The sequence below is a fragment of the Carcharodon carcharias genome, chromosome 4, assembly GCF_017639515.1.
Source record: "Carcharodon carcharias isolate sCarCar2 chromosome 4, sCarCar2.pri, whole genome shotgun sequence".
Classification (NCBI taxonomy): Eukaryota; Metazoa; Chordata; class Chondrichthyes; order Lamniformes; family Lamnidae; genus Carcharodon; species Carcharodon carcharias.
This window is the reverse complement of record NC_054470.1, coordinates 136,786,222-136,806,327: the sequence shown is the minus strand read 5'-3', so window position 1 is coordinate 136,806,327 and position 20,106 is coordinate 136,786,222. Positions and strand designations below refer to the sequence as shown.

General features: G+C 43.3%; 1 protein-coding gene across 2 annotated transcripts in view; it reads right to left on the bottom strand.

Annotated features, from left to right (window-relative positions):
- kiaa0825 (KIAA0825 ortholog) overlaps positions 1 to 20,106 on the bottom strand; it is a 608,024-nt gene that overhangs the window by 484,331 nt on the left and 103,587 nt on the right. Inside the window, exons 3-5 of one of the 2 annotated variants that reach the window (XM_041185962.1) lie at positions 16,292 to 16,460; positions 11,005 to 11,454; positions 10,788 to 10,911 (exon numbers count right to left, since the gene is read on the bottom strand). In XM_041185962.1, the coding sequence (XP_041041896.1) occupies positions 10,788 to 10,911; positions 11,005 to 11,454; positions 16,292 to 16,460 (743 nt within the window). Of the gene's footprint in view, positions 1 to 10,787; positions 11,455 to 16,291; positions 16,461 to 20,106 lie in introns of both variants that reach the window. The other variant, XM_041185961.1, reaches the window with a different exon arrangement.

Below are 20,106 nucleotides of genomic sequence, written 5' to 3'. Positions count from 1 at the left end.
CTGAATCCTCACACCGGGCAGCCACTCGCACACCTGTCACTGTTCCCAGCCCAGGACTGCTGCACAGAAGACATGGCCCTGAAAGGCAAGAAGACTGCAGCCGTGTGATTGCCTTTTGGACACTGTAGAGGCCCGCCGTGATGTCCTTTACCCCCGCTCTGGCCATTGGAGGGGCAGGAGCATCACCAATCCAGCATGGGAAGCAATGGCAGCAGTGGTCAGTGCCAACATCCTGTAAAAGGGGGCAGCCACCTAGTGCTGAAAGATCTCCTCTGTTCCACCAGGGTAAGTCACTATTCTCATCACACTCAATTCACAAACTCTCAAACCCATCACACACACTCGCTGTCAGTTCAAGGGACATCACCATTCACTCTCTCATACACACCTTCATTGTCCTCATCCTGTTCACAGGACAACTCACCACCCACACATGCCAAGAATCCATATCAACTGGCTGGGCAGGAGTCCTGCTTACACTCTCTCCATCTGTCTCCATGCAGGACAAGCTAGCACACAAGAGAGACAGGTCGCAGACTGGAGGAAGAATGCCTGAAATCAAGGTGCTCACGGACTTTGAAAATAGAGTCACGCAGCTGGTCGGTGAAGATCTGGACCATTCCTGTGCTGACGGTGAGGAAGGTGGTGCCCAACCAAGTATGGATCCAGCAGTGCAACATGCATCAGACGACCATGCTGTGAGTGATGTGTCTGTTTCACAGGACACTGCCATGCACAAATGATCTTTCCTTGCTTTCGCAAGCACATGACCCAGGTATTCACTCAAGCCCCAAAGACATCTCAGAAGCGGGATCTGAAAACCTCATTGAATACCTCTCACAGCGCCCTCCCAAACCCTACTCCAGCGCAGGGACACATAGCTCGGTGGGACCCAGTTCTAGAGTAGCTGTGGGAGTCACAATCTGATCCACAGCAAGCAGCAGGTGGAAGGGACTTCCCAGGTTTCCGGCACCCAGAGGACTGCTGGAGACCAGAAATCAGCTGAGTCCGAGCCAGATGATGAACCTCTGGACTCGGTCATACCTCAGTTGCTAGAGCTGCAAAGGTAAGCTCAGGAACAACAGGAAGAAATGTCCGTTGCACTCCTCAGATTGCAAGGCACAATGGAGGAGCCTGTCCACGTTTAGCCTGAATGATAGCACCAAAATGCCAACACACAGAGGTCAACACTGGTAGGATGGTGGCCGCCATGGAGACCTTGATCCAGAACATCAGTCCTGCACTGCTGCATGGGCTGAAATCCATCACTGTTGCCATTATTGGCCTCCAACAGTATCAACTCAAGAGAGGTGCAGGGCAGCTTGATCTCACTCCAGCTTCACCTTCTCCCCAAGGAGTCAGCCAGTGGCCCTTGGGCACTAATAGCGAGAAAGATCAACAATTGCATCCGGGGCCGTCCATGCAGGTGACTCTGGAGTATCTGGCACATTTGAACCTTCCCTTCCTATGACCCAAGCAAATCCAGCTCCACAGGCTGAGGAGGGTGCCACTGCCACACAGCAGGGCCCCAAAAGCATACTGGGGCCCTCCAGGTGCCGCCTGTCAAGGTCATCACAGACAGGGCAGGGTATAGCAATCAGCAGGCTGCCTCCACCTCTGCTGTGGATGTTGGGGAAGCACCAAGATGTAGTGGCAGGGTTAGAGAGTTTAAGAAAGTGTAGTCGCACAGCCTGGGCATGGATGTTAATCACTTGAATATAATATTCACTTGGTAAATAAACTCCCAAGAATGTCTCCTTATTCTGATGAGTAGCGTTCATGTCGCTCAGATGTGAAACCTTGGCTCCTGCACAAGATAAAGGCAGGTGTCTCAGTCCAGAGCGTCTTCTCTGTGCTTTGTGCAACCTTCCCAGCACACTGATGGTGTGCCTTCACTGTCACTGTCACATCAGTCATGCCTGCACCTCGATGGGGCTTATCATTTCTGCCACAATGTCCTGGGCCGGCGGCACAGAGTTCCGTCATTCTCTGTGTGCACCTGGCACCTTTGAGATGCAGCTGGCCCCCCATCTCATCAGCATTTGTGTCCAGTGACAGTGTGGTCCTGAAGGGTTCAGCTCATGAAGGATGTCATAGGATTAGGAGAAGTTAAAGCTTCCCCACCGCAATTCCATGATATGACCCTGTTCACAGAGGTGCCATCAGCCAGATAGAAATCAGGCATTCACATAAGGTATGTGAGGATCTATGGTGTCTCCTCTCTGCATGTTGTTATCATCCTCCACGAATCTAGCAGATATAAGGGCCTCCCCAGCACACCTGCCTCGTCTGGCCAGTGTGATGGCCTAATTGTCAACACCTTCCTCATCGAAACATATGTGCAGCTCCTCCATCTCCTCTTCTTCCTGTTTCAGTGCCAGGTTGTTTAGGGCGCAGCAGGCAACGATGACGTGTGACGCCCTCTGTGGACTGTATTGAAGGGTTCCACCAGGCCAGTCTAGGCACTGGAATCTCATTTTCAAAATTCCACCAAGTTGCGGGTTGCAGCATGAGCCTTGTTGGATCTTCTCTCTGCTGCACTCTGAGGCTGCCGCACGTGTGTCGTCAGTTACATACTCTATGGGTAGCCCTTGTCCCGGAGAAGCCAGCTCTGCAGCCTCTGTGGACCCTGTATTATGGCACGACGGATGGTCAATGCCAAGCTGCTCAAATCACAGAAGGAAACTTAAAATAGCTGCCAAAAAGGTTTTTGCAATTTATATCATATGAGGAGCAGTTCAGAAATCAGGAAATTATGTCCCCAACTACTTGTGATGATTTTATAACATTTACATTTAATAAAAGAATAGAGGGGAAAAAAAACACAATTATATTTAAAACACAAGAATGGCTTCGCACAGTAAACAGTGCTTTAAAACAGTTCCACAAATCTTAACTACCGTCAGAGGTAAACTTTCTCTTCTCCGTTGAGCAACTATCCTTATAGATTTTTAAATCTATAGAATTCCAGTAATTTTTACTACATAGTTTCTTTTTTCCTTGGGTCTTGAAGTCTGGCCTTGCTCAACCTGTCTTCTGGGAGATCTAAGCAGCAACCCCTCACAAAGGCTTCAGTATTTCCTTAAATGTGTCCCTTCCCTTTGATCTATCTATTGTTTCAACTAGTCTCTTCAAAAATGCTTCCTCCCAGAATTGATTAAATCGTTCTTTACTTTAGCTCTTAGTCCTGTTAAAATAAACTTACCCGATCTTTACCTAACTTCCTCACACCTTTTACAACCTGCACATATCCCCCTTTAAACTAAAACAATTCAATTCAAACTATTCCTGTTATTGCTTCATGTAAAACTCTGATTAAAGCTCCCCTTGGTTCATTAACATATTAAAACCACTTCTTACTGTTAATTTTGGACCCTTACCGTCACTCTAGCTCTTAATTCAATTATAGCCTGACTTCTAGTACATAAGAAAATATGCCAGGGTTATTACTAGAAAAATATTACAACTTCTTATATTTTCTTGACACCTGGAAGACATCAGGGATCTGAGACGTACTGAGAATGTAGGAGTCGTGGACACTCCCTGGGAACTGTGCGCAGACCTATAGGATACGTTTGTGGTGATTGCACACCAGCTGAACATTCAGTGAGTGAAAGCCCTTGCAGTTGCCACGGAGATCTGAGCATCACATGAGTGCCGTCAATGCCACCATACACCTGTGGAAAACCTGAGATCAGGGCAAAACCCATGCTCTTGCATTCTGGCTTTCCTGATCCCAGGTGAAATACACCAATTTGTGTGCCTTCATGAAGATGGCGTCCATGACATCAATGATGCATTTGTGCGTGTAGACTTGCAATATCAGAGGTCACCTGTAGAGCCCTGAAAAGAGCCACTGGCGTAAAAATTGACACCACAATCACCTTCACAGCCACTGGCAATGGATGCCCTCTATGTCCCCATGGCACCAAATCCTGCAGCACCTGGCAGATGTGACCAAACAGTTCCCTGGACAGTCTTCGGTGACACTGGTTCTCGGTCATCTGCAGAAATGACAAGCACCATCTGTAGGCCCTGGGTCTAGCTAGGCACCGACTAGCGACAGCTCGCTGCGGCTCTTCAACGGCATGCATGGGAGCCCCAGCCACCCCTTCTTCCTGAGGTTGCTGCTCCTCCCTTTGCCCAGCCAGGTGCCTCCGTCACTCTCTTCTCCATTGTCTCCGCTCTCTGAAAACCATGAAGCATACAGCTAGGTCACCAAGCTCCATGCTTTTGATGTACTCCTCTTGCAGGATGAAAGAGAGAGTCATGTGTGTTAGCTTGGGTGTACTAAGAACCTCTCTTGGTTAAGTCTGAAGGACCCTTAACATATCCCAGAGAGTGTTGGCCACCACTTGGATGGCCAGAGATTAGTGCACTGCATAGTATCCTGAAACACCACCCATCTCCCCTTTACTCCACCTGACCGATTGGCGACAGCTTTGCCCACTGGACTGCATGCTGTGCTCTCAGCTCAGGTGCAAGCATTCTCCTAACCCACACTGCAAGGCTGCACTATTGGCTTGAACCATGGGGGAGACTGGTCCAAACCGGAATAATGACATTGCAAGGAGCTGTGAGCGACTCCACCAGTGACTGCTGCATGGCTAGCTTTCGCAAGGAGATTGTACAACGTGCCCAGTCATCCAATTGTTCTGCAGTCCACTAAAACACTCATTAGTTTGCTGTCTGTGTCCAAGGGGTGAAAAGCTCTGGAATGTTTGGTAGCACTTTCAAGTCTCTGCATTGCTCGAATGGGCAGATAAGCTCGAGGTCAGATTCCAAGCATGCCAATGTGGCTGCACCTGAACTGTCTCAGCTGTGGAGAAATGGTCATTTATACAAGGTTTCCCTAATGCATGGCCACTTCCCTTCTCCCCAAACCCGCACATGCTTGTGCACTACCATCAAAAGCAGTGCAGCCCTTGCCCCTCAACTCACCTCAACCGCAGTGCAGCACATCAATGGGAAATTTAAAGTGCTGTTGGTGCTTTTTAATTTTTTGATTTATTAAATTCAGATAATAATACTCCTCAAACTAAAGCAGATTTCTCATTTAAATAAATCAAATAGGATTATTTTATACACCTGTTCATCGAATGGTTTAAGAAAGTTGGTTTAAATTGAAATCACATCCTAAAATGCTTGCTTTCAAATGAAATTCCCTTTAGGTAAAATTTGGATGCATTACATAGAAAATAAAAGACAGGGAAGTGAGTTATAAGTGGCACTTGGAGTTCAGCCAGGCAAATAAACCACCAAATATCCAATATATTATGACACCTTCAGTCCAGATTTCTACGGTACTTAAATTTGGAAATCATCAGCAATTTGAGCCATTCACAGCTCTCTAGGGTGGTTTAGTTATGGAAAGGGCATCAGTAAACCTCACATTCCTGTATTTAGTGTGTCTTCACATGCAAATGTCTTCAAGAGTTCAACAAACTAAATCACATTTGAATTGTCGTCAACTGTTACGTTGATAATTGTAGTAATCATTTTTTTCAATTCATTCATGGGATGTGGGTGTCGCTGGCAAGGACAGCATTTGTTGTCCATTCCTTATTGCCTTTGAGAATGTGGTGGCGAGCTGCCTTCTTGAACTGCTACAATTCATGTGGTGTAGGTACACCCACAGTGCTGTTAGGGAGGAAGTTCCAGGATTTTGACTCAAAGACAGTGCAGGAATGGTGACATATTTCCAAGTCAGGATGGCGAGTGCTTGGAGGGGAACTTTCAGATGGTGGTGTTCCCTTGTGTCTGCTGCCCTTGTCCTTCTAGATGGTAGCGGTCATGGGTTTGGAAGGTGCTGTCCAAGGACGCTTTGTGAGTTGCTGCAGTGCATCTTGTAGATGGTATACACTGCTGCCACTGTTCGTCGGTGCTGGAGGGAATGAATGCTTTTGGATGGGGTGCCATTCAAGTGGGCTGCTTTGCCCTGGATGGTGTCAATCTTCTTGAATGTTGTTGGAGCTGTACTCATCCAAGGAAGTATTCCATCACACACCTGACTTGAGACCTATAGATGGTGGACAAGCTTTGGGGAGTCAAGAGGTGAGTTACTTGCCACAGGATTCTTAGCCTCTGACCTGCTCTTGTAGTCACAGTATTTTTACGGCTGGTCCAGATCAGTTTCTGGTCAATGGTAACCCACAGGATGATGATAGTGGGCGATTCAGCGATGGTAATGCCACTGAATGTCAAGGGGCGATGCTTAGATCCTCCCTCGTTGGCGATGGTCATTGCCTGGCACTTGTATGGCGTGAATGTTACTTGCCACTTGTCAGCCCAAGCCTGGATATTTTCAGGTCTTGCTGCATTTGGACATGGACTGCTTCAGTATCTGAGGAGTCACGAATGGTGCTGAACATTGAGCAGTCATCAGCGAACATTCCCACTTCTGACCTTATGATGTAAGCAAGGCCATTGACGAAGCAGCTGAAGACGTTTGCAGGTAAGCTGAGGAACTCCTGCAGTAATGTCCTGGAACTGAGATGATTGGCCTCCAACAACCACACAACCATCCTCCTTTGTGCTAGGTAGAACTCCAACCAGTGGAAGGTTTTCCCCCTGATTCCCATTCACACCAGTTTTGCTAGGGCTCCTTCATGCCATGTTCAGTCAAATGCTGCCTTGATGTCAACAGCATTCACTCTCACCTCACCGCAGGAATTCAGCTCTATGGTCATGTTTGTATCAAGGCTGTAATGAGGTCAGATGTTGATTGGCCCTGGCGGAGCCCAAACTGAGCGTCAGTGAACAGGTTATTGCTAAGTGCCGCTTGATCGCATTGTTGATGACCCCGGGTTGGATTTGTCCTACTGTGTGTGTACAGGACATACCTGGGCAATTTTCCACATTGCCAGGTAGATGCCAGTGTTGAAGCTGTACTGCAGCAGCTTGGCTAGGGTCACGGCAAGTTCTAGAGCACAAATTTTCAGTACTATTTCTGGAATACTGTCAGGGCCCATAGGCTTTGCAGTTTCCAGTACCTTCATCCATTTCTTAATGTCACATGGAATGAATTGAATTGGGTGAAGACTGGCATCTGCAATGCTGGGGATAGGGGTCATCCACTCGGCACTTCTAGCTGAAGATCGTTGCAAATGTTCAGCCTTATCTTTTGTGCTGATGTGATGGGCTCCCCCATCATTAAGCACAGGGATATTTGTGGGAGCCTTCTCCTCCAGAGTTGTTTACTTGCCCACCACCATTCACAACTGAATGTGGCAGGGCTACAGAGCTTAGAACTGATCCATTGGTTATGGAATTACTTAGCGCTGTCAATCACTTGCTGCTTATGCTGTCTGGCACACAAGTGGTCCTGTGTTTAGCTTCACCAGGTTGAAGCTTAATTTTTAGGTGTCCCTGGTGCTGCTCCTAGCAAGCCCCCCTGTATTCTTCATTGAAGCAGGATTGATCCCCTGGCTTGGTGGTAATGGTAGAGTGTGGGATATGCCAATCCATGAGGTTACAGATCGTGGGTAAGGATAATTCTGCTGCTGATAATGGCCCACAGTGCCTCATGGTTGCCCCATCTTGAGCAGCTAGATCTATTTGAAATCTATCCCATCTAGCACAGTAGTAGTGCCACACAGCACGTTGGAGGCTATCCTCAATATAAAGACAGGAGGACTTGGTCTCCATAAGTACTGTGCAGTGGTTGCTCCTACCGATACTATCATGGACAGATATATCTGTGGCAGGCAGGTTGGTGAGAATGAGGTCAAGTATGTTTTCGCTCTTGTTGATTCCCTCACAACCGGCCGTCGACCCAGTCTAGCAGCCATGCTATTTAGGACTCAGTCTGTGGTGGTGCTACTGAGTCACTCCTGGGAATATTGATGGCCTTTGCCATTCCTTCCTCCAAGAGGTGTTCAACACAGAGGGGTACTGATTCATCATCTGAGAGGGGTTGGAGGTGGGGTTTGGTACTTGGTCATCAGCAGGTGGTTTCCTTGCCCATGTTTGTACTGATGCGATGAGACTTCATGGGCTCCAGAGTCAATGTTGAGGACTACTCCCAGGGCAACTGTCTCCCGACTATATACCACTGTGACTTCACCTCTGTTGGGTCTGTTCTGCTGGTGGCAGGACATGCCCAGTGATGGTGAAGGTGGTGCCTTTGGACATTTTCTGTAAGGTATGATTCAGTGAGCATGACTGTCAGGCTGTTGCCTGGACTGTTGGAACAGCTCTCCCAATTTTGGCACCAGCTCCCAGATGTTCGTAAGGAAGACTTTGCAGGATCGACAGAGCCAAGTTTGCCATTGACATTCCCACTCCCTAGGTCAATACCAGGTGGTCCATCTGGTTTCATTCCTTTTAGACTCCTTAGCTGTTACATACAACTGAGAGGGCATTTAAGAATCAACCACATTGCTGTGGAACTGGAGTCACAAGTAGACCAGACCAGATAAGGGCAACAAATTTCCTTCTCTAATTAGTGAACCAGATGGGTTCTTCCAACAATGAACAATGTTTTTTGGTCAATTTTACTTCTAGATTTTTATCGAATTCAAATTTCACCACCTCCCTAGAGCATTACCCTGGGTCTCTGGATTACTCATCCAATGACAATATCACTACGCCACTGCCTCCCCGCAGCAGCAACATCTTGCAAAAGGCAGTGAGATTATTAGTCTTTTTGTGGCATTGGTAGAGGGAGGAAGATGGCCAGGACACTAAGAAAACCCCTGATAACATTCTGACTTAGAATCAAGAGTTGTTACATTGAGCCAAGTTGATACAAAGGTAGTCTCAAGTTGTTGGATCACAAAAGTGGTACGGGTTGTTGCAAAGCAATATTTTCAGTCAGCTATTGAGTTATACAGTAACCTGGGTGTCCACAGCATTTTGTTAATTTTGTATACACCTGTAGATCACACGCAGTAGAGTACCAAATTATTGCAGTTAGAAAATGAGTAACCAGACAGAAAGAGCTCATCATAAAAGCCATAAATTACCTAATAAAAAACTAGTACATGTCAGAATAATTTCTTGAATGATTTCAAGTCAGCTAGACAGAACATAAAAAGATAACCAATAAAACAAATTAAAGATGATGTATAGATCAGGTTAGGAATTAAGAGAATTGTCTGTAAAATTAAAATTAACATAATCACACAGGTAATTATATGTGTAAATATTACTCATTTAATCACATCACTCTTCCACCATATCACAGATTTCCTCTTTTGTTCCTTCCCCTGCTCCCCCCTCTCCGTCCCTCTGTACTTGCTTAAAAAGTTACATCTGAAATCTCTAATTCTATCTCTGCATATGTTGCTTGACCTGCTGATTATATACAGCATTTTCTGTTTTCATTTCAGATTTCCAGCCTCCACAACATTTTGCTTTTCTATTCATTGGTTTAGTTACTATAATCAGTAGTCAGCTACTCAACTACTTAATAATATATCATCAAATGTCTCTTCATAAAACAAATGGTGAATTGGGGATAGTTCAGATAATAAGTAAGTCATATTATAATAAAAATATGAATATATATGTGAAAATAGGAAATTGTTTAGCTTACTACATCTGAATTTTATAAGTGGAAATGACAAATTTTCTGGTGAAATTAACTGATCTCTGACAGGCCTCACCTCAGACTGTGTCAAATCATACTGTACATTATCATCCACATGGGCTGAATATGTTAAATTGAATGGCACTGCTACAAAATAACAGTTATGTGTACCCTTTTTTGTCTGGTGAAGTTGTATTCTCAGTGGGGAATTCAGAAAATAATTTTAATCTAACCCACACTTCACTGCTGGCTGTATTTTCTCCTTTCCCATTGGTTTGCTATTATATGTTTGAGTGGCACAGGTGAAAAATGAAAATATCAAAATTGATCAACTACTCAAATCGCATGTTAGATAGAGTGCTAGTGATAACAACTTTCCGCAATGTAGAAAAGCCATACAGTCATAAATAACATCATCCTGGGCTCAGAACTCAATGTGAACAAAAGAGTACACTTAAATTAACATACTATTGAATCTTAGAAATTTTGAATCAAAGAAACTTACAGCACAAAGGGGGTAAGTTGTGACTGGGCTGGCTCTTTGAAAGAGTAGTCACACTTAGTCCCACATCCTGACTTTTTGTCCATAACCCAATAAGGTCAACTAATTATCCAATTCAGTTTTAAACTTGTTAACAGAATCAGCTGCCACCACCTTTTCAGGAAGAGGGTTCCAGATCCAGAAAAATCTCTGAGTAAAAATATTTCTTCTCAACTCTCTAGATCATTTTCCAATGATTATGAATCAATTACCTCTAGTTATTGACCAATTCGCAGAGGGTATTTTTTTTCGCCTATATACTCCATCAGGACCTCAGCATCTTGAACTCTCCATCTGGTCACCCGTTAACCTTCTCTGTTCCAAGGAGAACTGTTCTAACTTTTTTAACCTCTCCTTGTAGCACAGAAGGAAGCATGTCATGCTTGTGGATGATGGGAGTAAAGAGAAAAAGAGTTAAAAAGAGAGGATGAAAAGAAAAAGATCTTTTCAGCCATCCGAGGGGACAGACAAAGCCTAGGTTTAATGTTTAATCCAAAGATGACACCTTCGACAATGTAGCAGTGCCCTAGTACTTCAGTGAATTGTTAGCCTGGAGTGTAGGGCTTCAGCCTTCTGATTCAGAAGTGAGAGTGTTACCAGTGAGTCAAGGCTGACAATGTAATGAGCATTCATTTAACTAAAGAAATATCTATGCAACCAGTAAACATATTAAAGCTCTTTCTGCCAAAATAAATAGCAATGGAAAGCACTAACCCATAATCCGTACTGCTCCTTTTTGTTTGCTTAAGCTTTTGTTTGTCTTCAAATGTTGCACGTTTTTCCTCAGCTGTTGTTCACCAAGTTTTTCTGTTACAATGTAGAGTGTTTCTGCAATATTCTGTAAGTACGCATCATTAATAAATTTCAATACTTTAGAATCCTCCACAAGTGTACGTAAAGCATACAAATCTTGTCTCATCATTGTACACACCACAGGAATCGAGCTTTCAAACCCATGAGCTACTTTGTCAAAACTGATATCATCGCTGTTGGTTAAGACACTATTCTGCAGCAGATCTTGCACAGATTTGCACTGGATACTTTGATATTTGGTTAGAACTTCAGTTTCTGGGTACAGAAATAGAAGCCGCTGAAGGCACTGTGCTTTGAATTGAATATTTGGAAGCATGTTATTCATTTCTTGACAATTTTGAAGCTTATCAACTAAGAACCTGCGAAGGTGTAACCTCACGTCATCCCACACAGACAGGGCATCAAGAGAATCATTGAACTCAACGGCATGAACTGATGTCGTAGAAGGAACATGAAATGAAGCTCCATATGAATTCAATGGAAACACAACACCACACTCAGCAGAGAGATCCAGGAGTAGCTGCATGATCATTTCTTCCGGGCCTTCTTCAGTCTTCAGAAAGTGAAGCTTGTAATAAAAAAAGAGACAAGAATAAATACTCATTGATAACTATAGGACTGACGTCAGCAGTAACCAGTTACTGTTTCTTCCTGACAGGTATAATGATGATATCTGTATCAGGAACCAGAGCTTCACAGTACAAGATAGATATTGCACCTCAGGCAACTTTAGGAATATTATTGAGTGCAATGGGAATATCACTTTATACAATGGTTTCCAAAATCTTCTCTAGCTATAAATATGCAGTTGATTTACAACTAAAAGCAAAGAATAACTTTTGTATCATTCAATGAAATGGTACTTTAAAATAAGATTCCCACTCCTTGACCTTGAAAGTGTCTTGGACCTTGGAGCAGGAAATTCACACAAGTGACTTAAAATTCTTTTGTGTGCTACTTTTTCACATAATTCTTACTGTATTGCCTCAATACAGTCATAAATACATTTACTTCATATGTTTTCTGTGTGAATGCCATTTTCTCACCTCTTTTGGGTTCAAAACTTTCCCTTTTTCCTGTGGGTGTGTTGTACATAAGACTTAGAGAATGAACAGGCAATGTAAATACAGACTCTCAATTGTTGATTTGAACCAATGTGCACAGACACAGTGTCAGTTGAGTTTCCAACTGATTTTTCCTCATGCTCTGTCGGGAAATGCCCGATTTTGCTCAACTGTAACTACAATAACACGACAAGAATGGGTAACAGCGCATTGAGAAATCACAAGCATGCCATAATTACTATTTCAATTTATTAACCTAATTTTTTTTAATTTATTCATGGGATATGGGCATCACTGGCGAGGCCAGCATTTATTGCCCATCCCTAATTGCCTTTGAGAAGATGGTGGTGATCTGCCTTCTTGAGCTACTGCAGTCCATGTGGTGTAGGTATACCCACAGTGCTGTTGGAGAGGGAGTGCCAGGATTTTGACCCAGCAAGTGAAGTAACGGCAATATATTTCCAAGTCAGGATGGTGAGTGACTTGGAGCGCAAATTCAGGTGGTGGTATTCCTATGTGTCTCCTGCCCTTGTCCTTCCAGATGGTAGCGGTCGGGAGTTTGGAAGGTGTTGTCCATGGAGGATTGGTGCATTGTTGCAGAGCATCTTGTAGATGACACACACTGCTGACACTGTGCAGTGGAGGGAGTGAATGTTTATGGATGGGGTGACAATCAAGTGGGCTGCTTTGTCCTGGATGGTGTCAAGCTTCTTGAGCATTGATGGAGCTGCACTCATCCAGGCAAGGAGAGTATCCCATCACGCTCCTGACCTGTGCTTTGTAGGTGGTGGACATGCTATGGGGAGTCAGGAGATGAGTTACTCGCCGCAGGATTCCTAGCCTTTGAACTGCTCTGTAGCCACACTATTTATATAGCTAGTCCAGTTCAGTGGTCAATGGTAACTTCCAGGTTGTTGATAGTGGGGGATTCAGCAATGGTAATGCCATTGAACGTCAAGGGGCGATGCTTAGATCCTCCCTTGTTGGAAATGGTTATTGCCTGGCACTTATAGCGCGAATGTTACTTGCCGCTTGTCAGCCCAAGCCTGGATATTTTCAGGTCTTGCTGCATTTGTACTGCTTCATGCTGCTTCATGGTGCTGAAAATTGTGCAATCATCAGCGAACATCCCCACTTTTGACATTATGATGGAAGGAAAGTCATTGATGAAGCAGCTGAAGTTGGTTGGGCCCAGGACACTGTCCTGTGGAACTCTTACAGTGGTGTTCTAGAACTGAGATGATTGATCTCCAACAACCACAACCATCTTGCTTTGTGCTAGGTTATTTGTCCTACCTTTTGTGTACAGGACATAGTTCGACAATTTTTCACATTGCCAGGTAGATGCCACTGTTGTAACTAGACTGGAACAACTTGGCTAGGGGCATGGCATGTTCTGGAGCACAAGTCTTCAGTACCATGGCCTTTGCAGTATCCAGTGCCTTCAGACATTTCTTGATATCACATGGAGTGAATCGAGTTGGATGAAGACTGGCATCTGTGGTGCTGGGAACCTCCGGAGGTGAGTGAGATGGATCATTCGCTCAGCACTTCTGGCTGAAGATTGTTGCAAAAGCCTTATCTTTGCACAGATGTGATGGGCTCCCCCATCATTGAGGACGAGGATATTTTTGGAGCCTCCTCCTATAATGAGTTGTTTAATTGTCCATTACCATTCACGACTGGATGTGGCAGGGCTACAAAGTTTAGATCTGATCCGTTGGTTGAGGAATCACTTCGATCTGTCTATCACTTGCTGCTTACCCTGTCTGGCATGCAAGTAGGCTTGAGCTGTAGCTTCACCAGGTGGACACTTCATTTTTAGGTGTGCCTCATGCTGCTCCTGGCATGCTCTCCTGCATGCTTCATTGAACCAGGGTTGATCCGCTGGCTTGATGGTAATGTCAGACTGGAGGATATGCTGGGCCATGAGGTTACAGATTGTGGTTGAGTATAGTTCTGCTGCTACTGATGGCCCACAGTGTCTCATGGTTGACTAGTCTAGAGTTGCTATATTTGTTTGAAATCCAACCCATTTAGCATGGTGATGGTGCCACGTAACACGATGGAGGGTATCCTCAATGTGAAGATGGGACCTCGTCTCCACAAGGACTGTGCAGTGGTCATTCCTACTGATGCTGTCTTGGCCAGATAATCTGTCGCAGGCAGATTGGTGAGGATGAGGTTAAGTATGTTTTTCCCCCTTGTTGGTTCCGTCACTACCTGTCACAGACCCAGTCTAGCAGCTATGTCCTTTAGGACTCAGCCAACTCGGTCAGTAGTGGTGCTACCGAGCCATTCTTGGTGATAAACATTGAAGTCCCCCACCCAGAGTACATTGTGTGCTCTTGACAGCCTCAGTGCTTCCTCCAATATGCAAAGTACATGTTGGTGTGTATGCTGGGCAACAAAAACATTAAGTTTATTGGTAGTTCTTATAAATGAGTTGTCTGCTTGTACTTATTTTCCAGAGTTATAAATAAAGAATGTCTATTTGGGCAGGGTATCAGAAGCTACAAGCACCCATGAAACTTACTGGTGTATGAGCCAGTTTGTCTGAGTTGCCCATCTCTACCTTAAACAAATTGCTTTCAAACAGAAGTTGCTAAACAAGACTTCAGCACTGAGGAAGAGCAGAGGGAGGATGCTTGGACTACTCAAGTCCCAATATGGCAGGCAGGAAGCGTGCACAAGTTTCTAATCAGAAGTGCGTAGCTTGCCATATTGGATAAGGCTAAAAAAGTAATGTTTTTACCCATGCCTGAAGCGTATGTTAAGGCCTTTACATGCATACCTAAGAGGCCCATTGCCTATTTGAAGGCCCTTCTCCAAAATGGTCTACATAGGTTATACTCAGAGAAAATAGCCCTTGGGATTATCTGCGACAAAGGTGGTAAGCAATTTATCCGAATGCAGGTACAAGTGCTCCCCCAACTGCCACCATGCCTGACCAAGACAAACTAGTTCCCCTGCTGCCCAAAAATGAATGTGGTCCAAATTCTAGGTCATGATGTATGAGGAATAAATGATATTGCAGGACTATTGGGAAAGAGTGAAGAACTAACTGGTTAGGTATTTCAAAGAGCCAGCACAGCACAATGGGCAGGATGGCCTACTTCTATGCTGCAAACTCCAGAAAGTAGCCATTAAAGAGAACAGCCTATAAGCTAATCATGTCTGGAAACCAAATATTCCAGGTAATCTAATCTTTAGAAAGAGCAGGAAAATTGGGAAGGCAGAAGAATAGCAATACTTCATATCTGACTTTGTGAAACCAGTTTTAACTTATTTTTCATTATTTAACAGCACTTTGCTGCTGCTTCTGACTCACAATCTGATGCTGCTGTGTCTCTGTCCACCTGACTACCAAGAACAGGATCTCAAACTAAGTCAAAACTTATAAAAGGCAGGTAGATTTGTCAGACTGTATTTTCACCCTGATATGGAGATAAGGACAGAGGCAGGTGGGTGGATAAATTTGTACCATTGGCCATTTTTCTGGCACCATCTCACTCCTGGACCATGTTCCCGGAGGTGGGATTGGAGGTGAAAGGGTTTCCCATCTGCAAAAAGCAGGCAGCCAATTAAGGTAAGTCAATGGCTAATTAAGGCAATTTAACAGAGGCTGACTGGAATTTCCCAGTCAGCCTGTGGGCCTCCCACTGTGTCAAGAACTGTCTAGAAGTTGCCTCCCAATGGCAGACTGGAGAGCCAGTACTCCAGGCAGAATTTGAGGCCTTCCCCACCTGCCTAGCCACAGCTACAGCCAAAGGTTACCATGTAGAGGAGTTTCCCCTGCAAATAGTTGCCCAACAACTGTGGCCATTTTTTCATTGAAAAGTTTTAGAAGTGTTTAGAGGATACCGCAAACTGGAGGCACACTCTCATCTTAAATGACAAGCTGCAGCTCCTTCCGCTGTATTGGTCTGCCAGTTCTCAGGGCCCACCTGCCATCCTTAGTTAGATGGCAAGTGCATCCTCTGGCCACTAATTGGCTAATTCAGGGAAAATCATTGCTGTGCGACTGCTCCCATTTTAGTGAGAGATCAGGGTCCCCCATTTGATCCCAACATAAAACCCATAATCCTACTCATCATTCTTCTTTATACTTCTTTCTGCCAGTATTACAACACAAACTAATCAAATAACTTTTGAAAGTAATAAAAAGTAATTAAAATAAACATCACACTTTGCTAATTAAAGATTAATTTGAAGTATGTCACAATGAATGTCAAGATACTTTTCCAAGTTTGAATACAATAATTTTGTGAATTTAGTCACAAATAATTTTCTAGCAAACTTTTCCACTATGTTTCAACAATTAAAATAAAAATTACTTACCAGTGCTTTAAGAAAGTTTGTCAATTGATCACATGGAGTGGTGAATGGCTTGACACAGGAAATACTGTAACTGCTTAACCACTGTAGGCAATCACCAGTGTTCTGCAATTTCTCTCCCATGCACAGCTTACTAAGGTCTGATTGCAGTTCCCTCATTGTCTGCTCAATGCTGAAAGATAAGAATGGGGAAATATAAGAAACAAATCAAATCAAATGTCTTTTATGTAACAAGGCCACGTAAAAGGAATGACAACTTAAATACAGACATCTTGGACAGGCAATAATAAAGTGAATTTTGTTTTAATCTTTCCTCTTTTCACAAAGTATAGATGAGGGAATCCATTTGCCTTGTTAAGCTTACCCTTTCACAGAAACCTATAATTACCCCATCATATTATCTAACAGCTTCTTGACTAATTCTAACATTTTAAATTTCACTATTCTGTTGAAGAAACCATTCCACATATCTGTTAAATTTTGTATTAAAAAAGTACTTCCTTACACAAGACTCTTTATGAACTTGTACCTGTCTGTTTCTTCTCCATGCCTGTTTTAATTTGAAATTGCATTCTGGATTAAATTTTTCTATTAAATTTAGCAATTTTTTGTCAGGTGTCCAGGTACCAATGATCGCATTTCAAATGACTGCCAAACCAGGGGGTTGGGGTGGAGCTGGGTAGGGCAGGTAACACAGCACTGGATACCCATTTGTTGCTCTTCCAGCATCATAATTCCACTGACAATTTTTTAAGGATCCATTATGCTCTAATGACTCCTAACAAATGGTATTTTTCTTTAGGTATCCACAGCAGGATTCCTCTCAGATATCTGTCTTTTCTCCAGTTCGGTTAATAACATTTATCATGTAAAGTGACCTACCATTTTTTCTCCAATTTGCACTTCCCATAGTTAATTTTAGCCAGCACAGCTTTGCCTACTGGCAAATACTGTCTTGGGCTGTTTGTAGCTCTCAATTCCCTCATCAGATCCCACTATCTCATCTGCAAACTTATCGAAATTAAACTGCATTCTTAAAATTACATTCCATATTTCTTTTCCAAATCTGATCTCCCTGTATACTATCCAAGGACACCAAGGCAGATGGATAGGCATGTAGGCTATAAAAATCCCAACATGTGTTACGACCGATCCCCGGGCGAGGTCCTCCCACCACCCCCCCCACCAACCCCGCCAATTTGTCACGATCCCGGACAAAGTATCCCAAATTGTTATGTTCACGTGTGAAGAGGGATGAATTGGCTCCCCTTCTTTATTCAATCCCCTTGGTTAGTCGTAACAAGGTTAATTTTAAAAGATCCCTTCCCTCGTGGATACCTTTTCCCAGGCTAAACGTATTTATATGTTTTAGAAGGAGCCAATTTGACCAAACTTTCTTGAGTCAAAGAAAAAGAAAGTTTATTAGTTACTAAAACACGTGAAAAAATAATAAAAATGCAACACACATACACACAAATTAGAAATGAGAAGCATGTCCAAAAATAAATGTTAAAAAAGATATACAAATCAGTCTTTGGCTTGTCTGTGAGGAGTTGATGATGAAACATTGCAGCCCTTAAGTTGGATGATTCTGGTAGAGCCGACTTTGGGCTGTTGGGCAGTTGGTTTGGAAATTCTTGTTTTTTCAGGTTAGCTGAAAGGGGTAGTCCTGTTTTCTTTTTGACTGTGGCTTTGCTGACTTGTGACTTGCTTCTAGCAATCAGAGAGAGAGGCTTTTTTTTTTAACCTGCAAGCACAGGGATGCCTAGTTCTTCAGCTGTAGCCTTCACAGCACATACTAGCACAGTAGAACTAGAACACCAGACTAGCACACAGAGACCAGGGTTGCAGTTGGCTTTTAACCCCTTTCTTTTGTATTCCTGGAAGGAAAAAATAAACATGTCTTGCACCCAGAAACTGCTTTCTTTCAACCTAGGTCATATCCACTGTCTGGGATATAACTCAACAGAAGATGATTTCTGCTGAGATGGTAATCAGTCTATTTTGCATTGCATCTCTTCCTTTGAAGTATCTCTGTCTGAAGGAGGCCTTAACACCTTTTTAGGTGCAACATTCCACTCTCTCTGGACTAGTTGGTCAAGTGTAATCCATACAGGAATTTTCAAGCGAATGGTTACTTTACAGTCTTTTGCTTAAAGGCCCTTTTTAAAAAAAACTTACTTAAAAGTTCAATATGCCCCTAAGTAATTCGGGCTATGATCCATGGTCATGACATTTGCCTAGTTGAGAAATCCACTAATGGGTTCTCGGCTACTATCTATCTCATGCCTAGTTTCCCTAGTCAGTAAACACTTTGGAATTCGGCTAGCTGCATGCACTATAAGATTGGTCTTCCCAGCAATCTTGTAAACAGGTCCATTTGTTAACCTTGCAAACTTGATGCAGAAATAGAGCGCATCAAAGCTATCCCGCAGGACAATCAGATCATTGTTCACTGTGTATCATGTAAATTTGCAAATGGGCCAAAGGTTGCCACTTTTGGACCCGAAGGTGACCGGTCTACCTCAAATTACCCTAAAAAGGCAAAGTATCTAGAAATTTGAACAATAAGTTAAGCAAGCCATTTTACACTGCTACTTTGCAGTGGCTACATGAGCAGTATTTTCCACCGACAGGACCCTGCTGTCAGTCCAAGAAGACATTCTGTCTACCGCACAATTGGGCAACGCTGTGTATGAATTTCAGTGCTGGTACAATGCCAGGTACGTAAGTCATACATCACAAGAACTGGCTGATTGAATCAAACAGCATATACCTTTGGTTGTTCATAATAGGCAGGGTACAGGCTGTACTCCACCAGCCCACACTTGTAAAACCCAAAACAAAATATCTAATCGTGATTCCATGATTGGGTGACACTTGCTAAACAAGCTGGCGTGTGCTAATAGCTAAACTATCAACCAATTTAAGATAATTAGTTGACGGACCCATACTCTGCAATTAAAAGAAATATGTTCAAACCTTGCACCTTTTATGAAGTTTGGGAACCTTTGGTTCTCCATGGCAATGCCTCGGTTAGAGTTGATGTATAAACCAATCAGTACCCTCTGCTCCTGTAGAATAACTGTTGTGATTGTTTGAAATATGGCATTCTTGCATTTGTCCAGATGAATGCAAGATGAAAAGCTTTGGCAACATGTCTACCTTTATTAGCAACATTCAAGTTCAATAATAAAAGCCTTTGAGATCACTGAAGCAAGTTTTAAAATGCTACAAGAATGAATTCCTGAGGCTCAAGTAAATATTCCCAAAACTTAAAACTAGTCTTCAAGGCTCTAAAATTATGTTGTAACATCTTCAGCTGAAATTCTGATTTAACAGACATTGACACAATTAAATGGTATTGATTTGCGGAGAGGGTTGATGAAAATAATGCAGTTGATGTGGTGTATGTGGATTTCAAAAGGAGTTTGTTGAAGTACCACGTAAACGTCTTAGCAAAATTGAAGTACAAGAGATTGAAGGGTCATTGGCTAGATGGATAGAATATTGGCTACATGACAGAAATCAGAGTAGTGCCAAAAGTTGTTTTATAGACCAGAAGAAAGTACACAGTGATGTCTCGTGGGGGTCAATATTAGGCCTGTTCTTTTTGATATCTAATAACTTGAACTTGGATATATGAGCATAATTTCAAAGTTTGCAGACAACACAAAACTGTGAAATGTAGCAAACAATGAAAATAGCAACAGACTTCAGAAGGACATAGACTACTGAAATGGAAAGACAAATGACAGGTGAAATTTAGCACAGGAGTGTGAAGTGATTCATTTTGATAGGAAGAATGAGGAAAACAA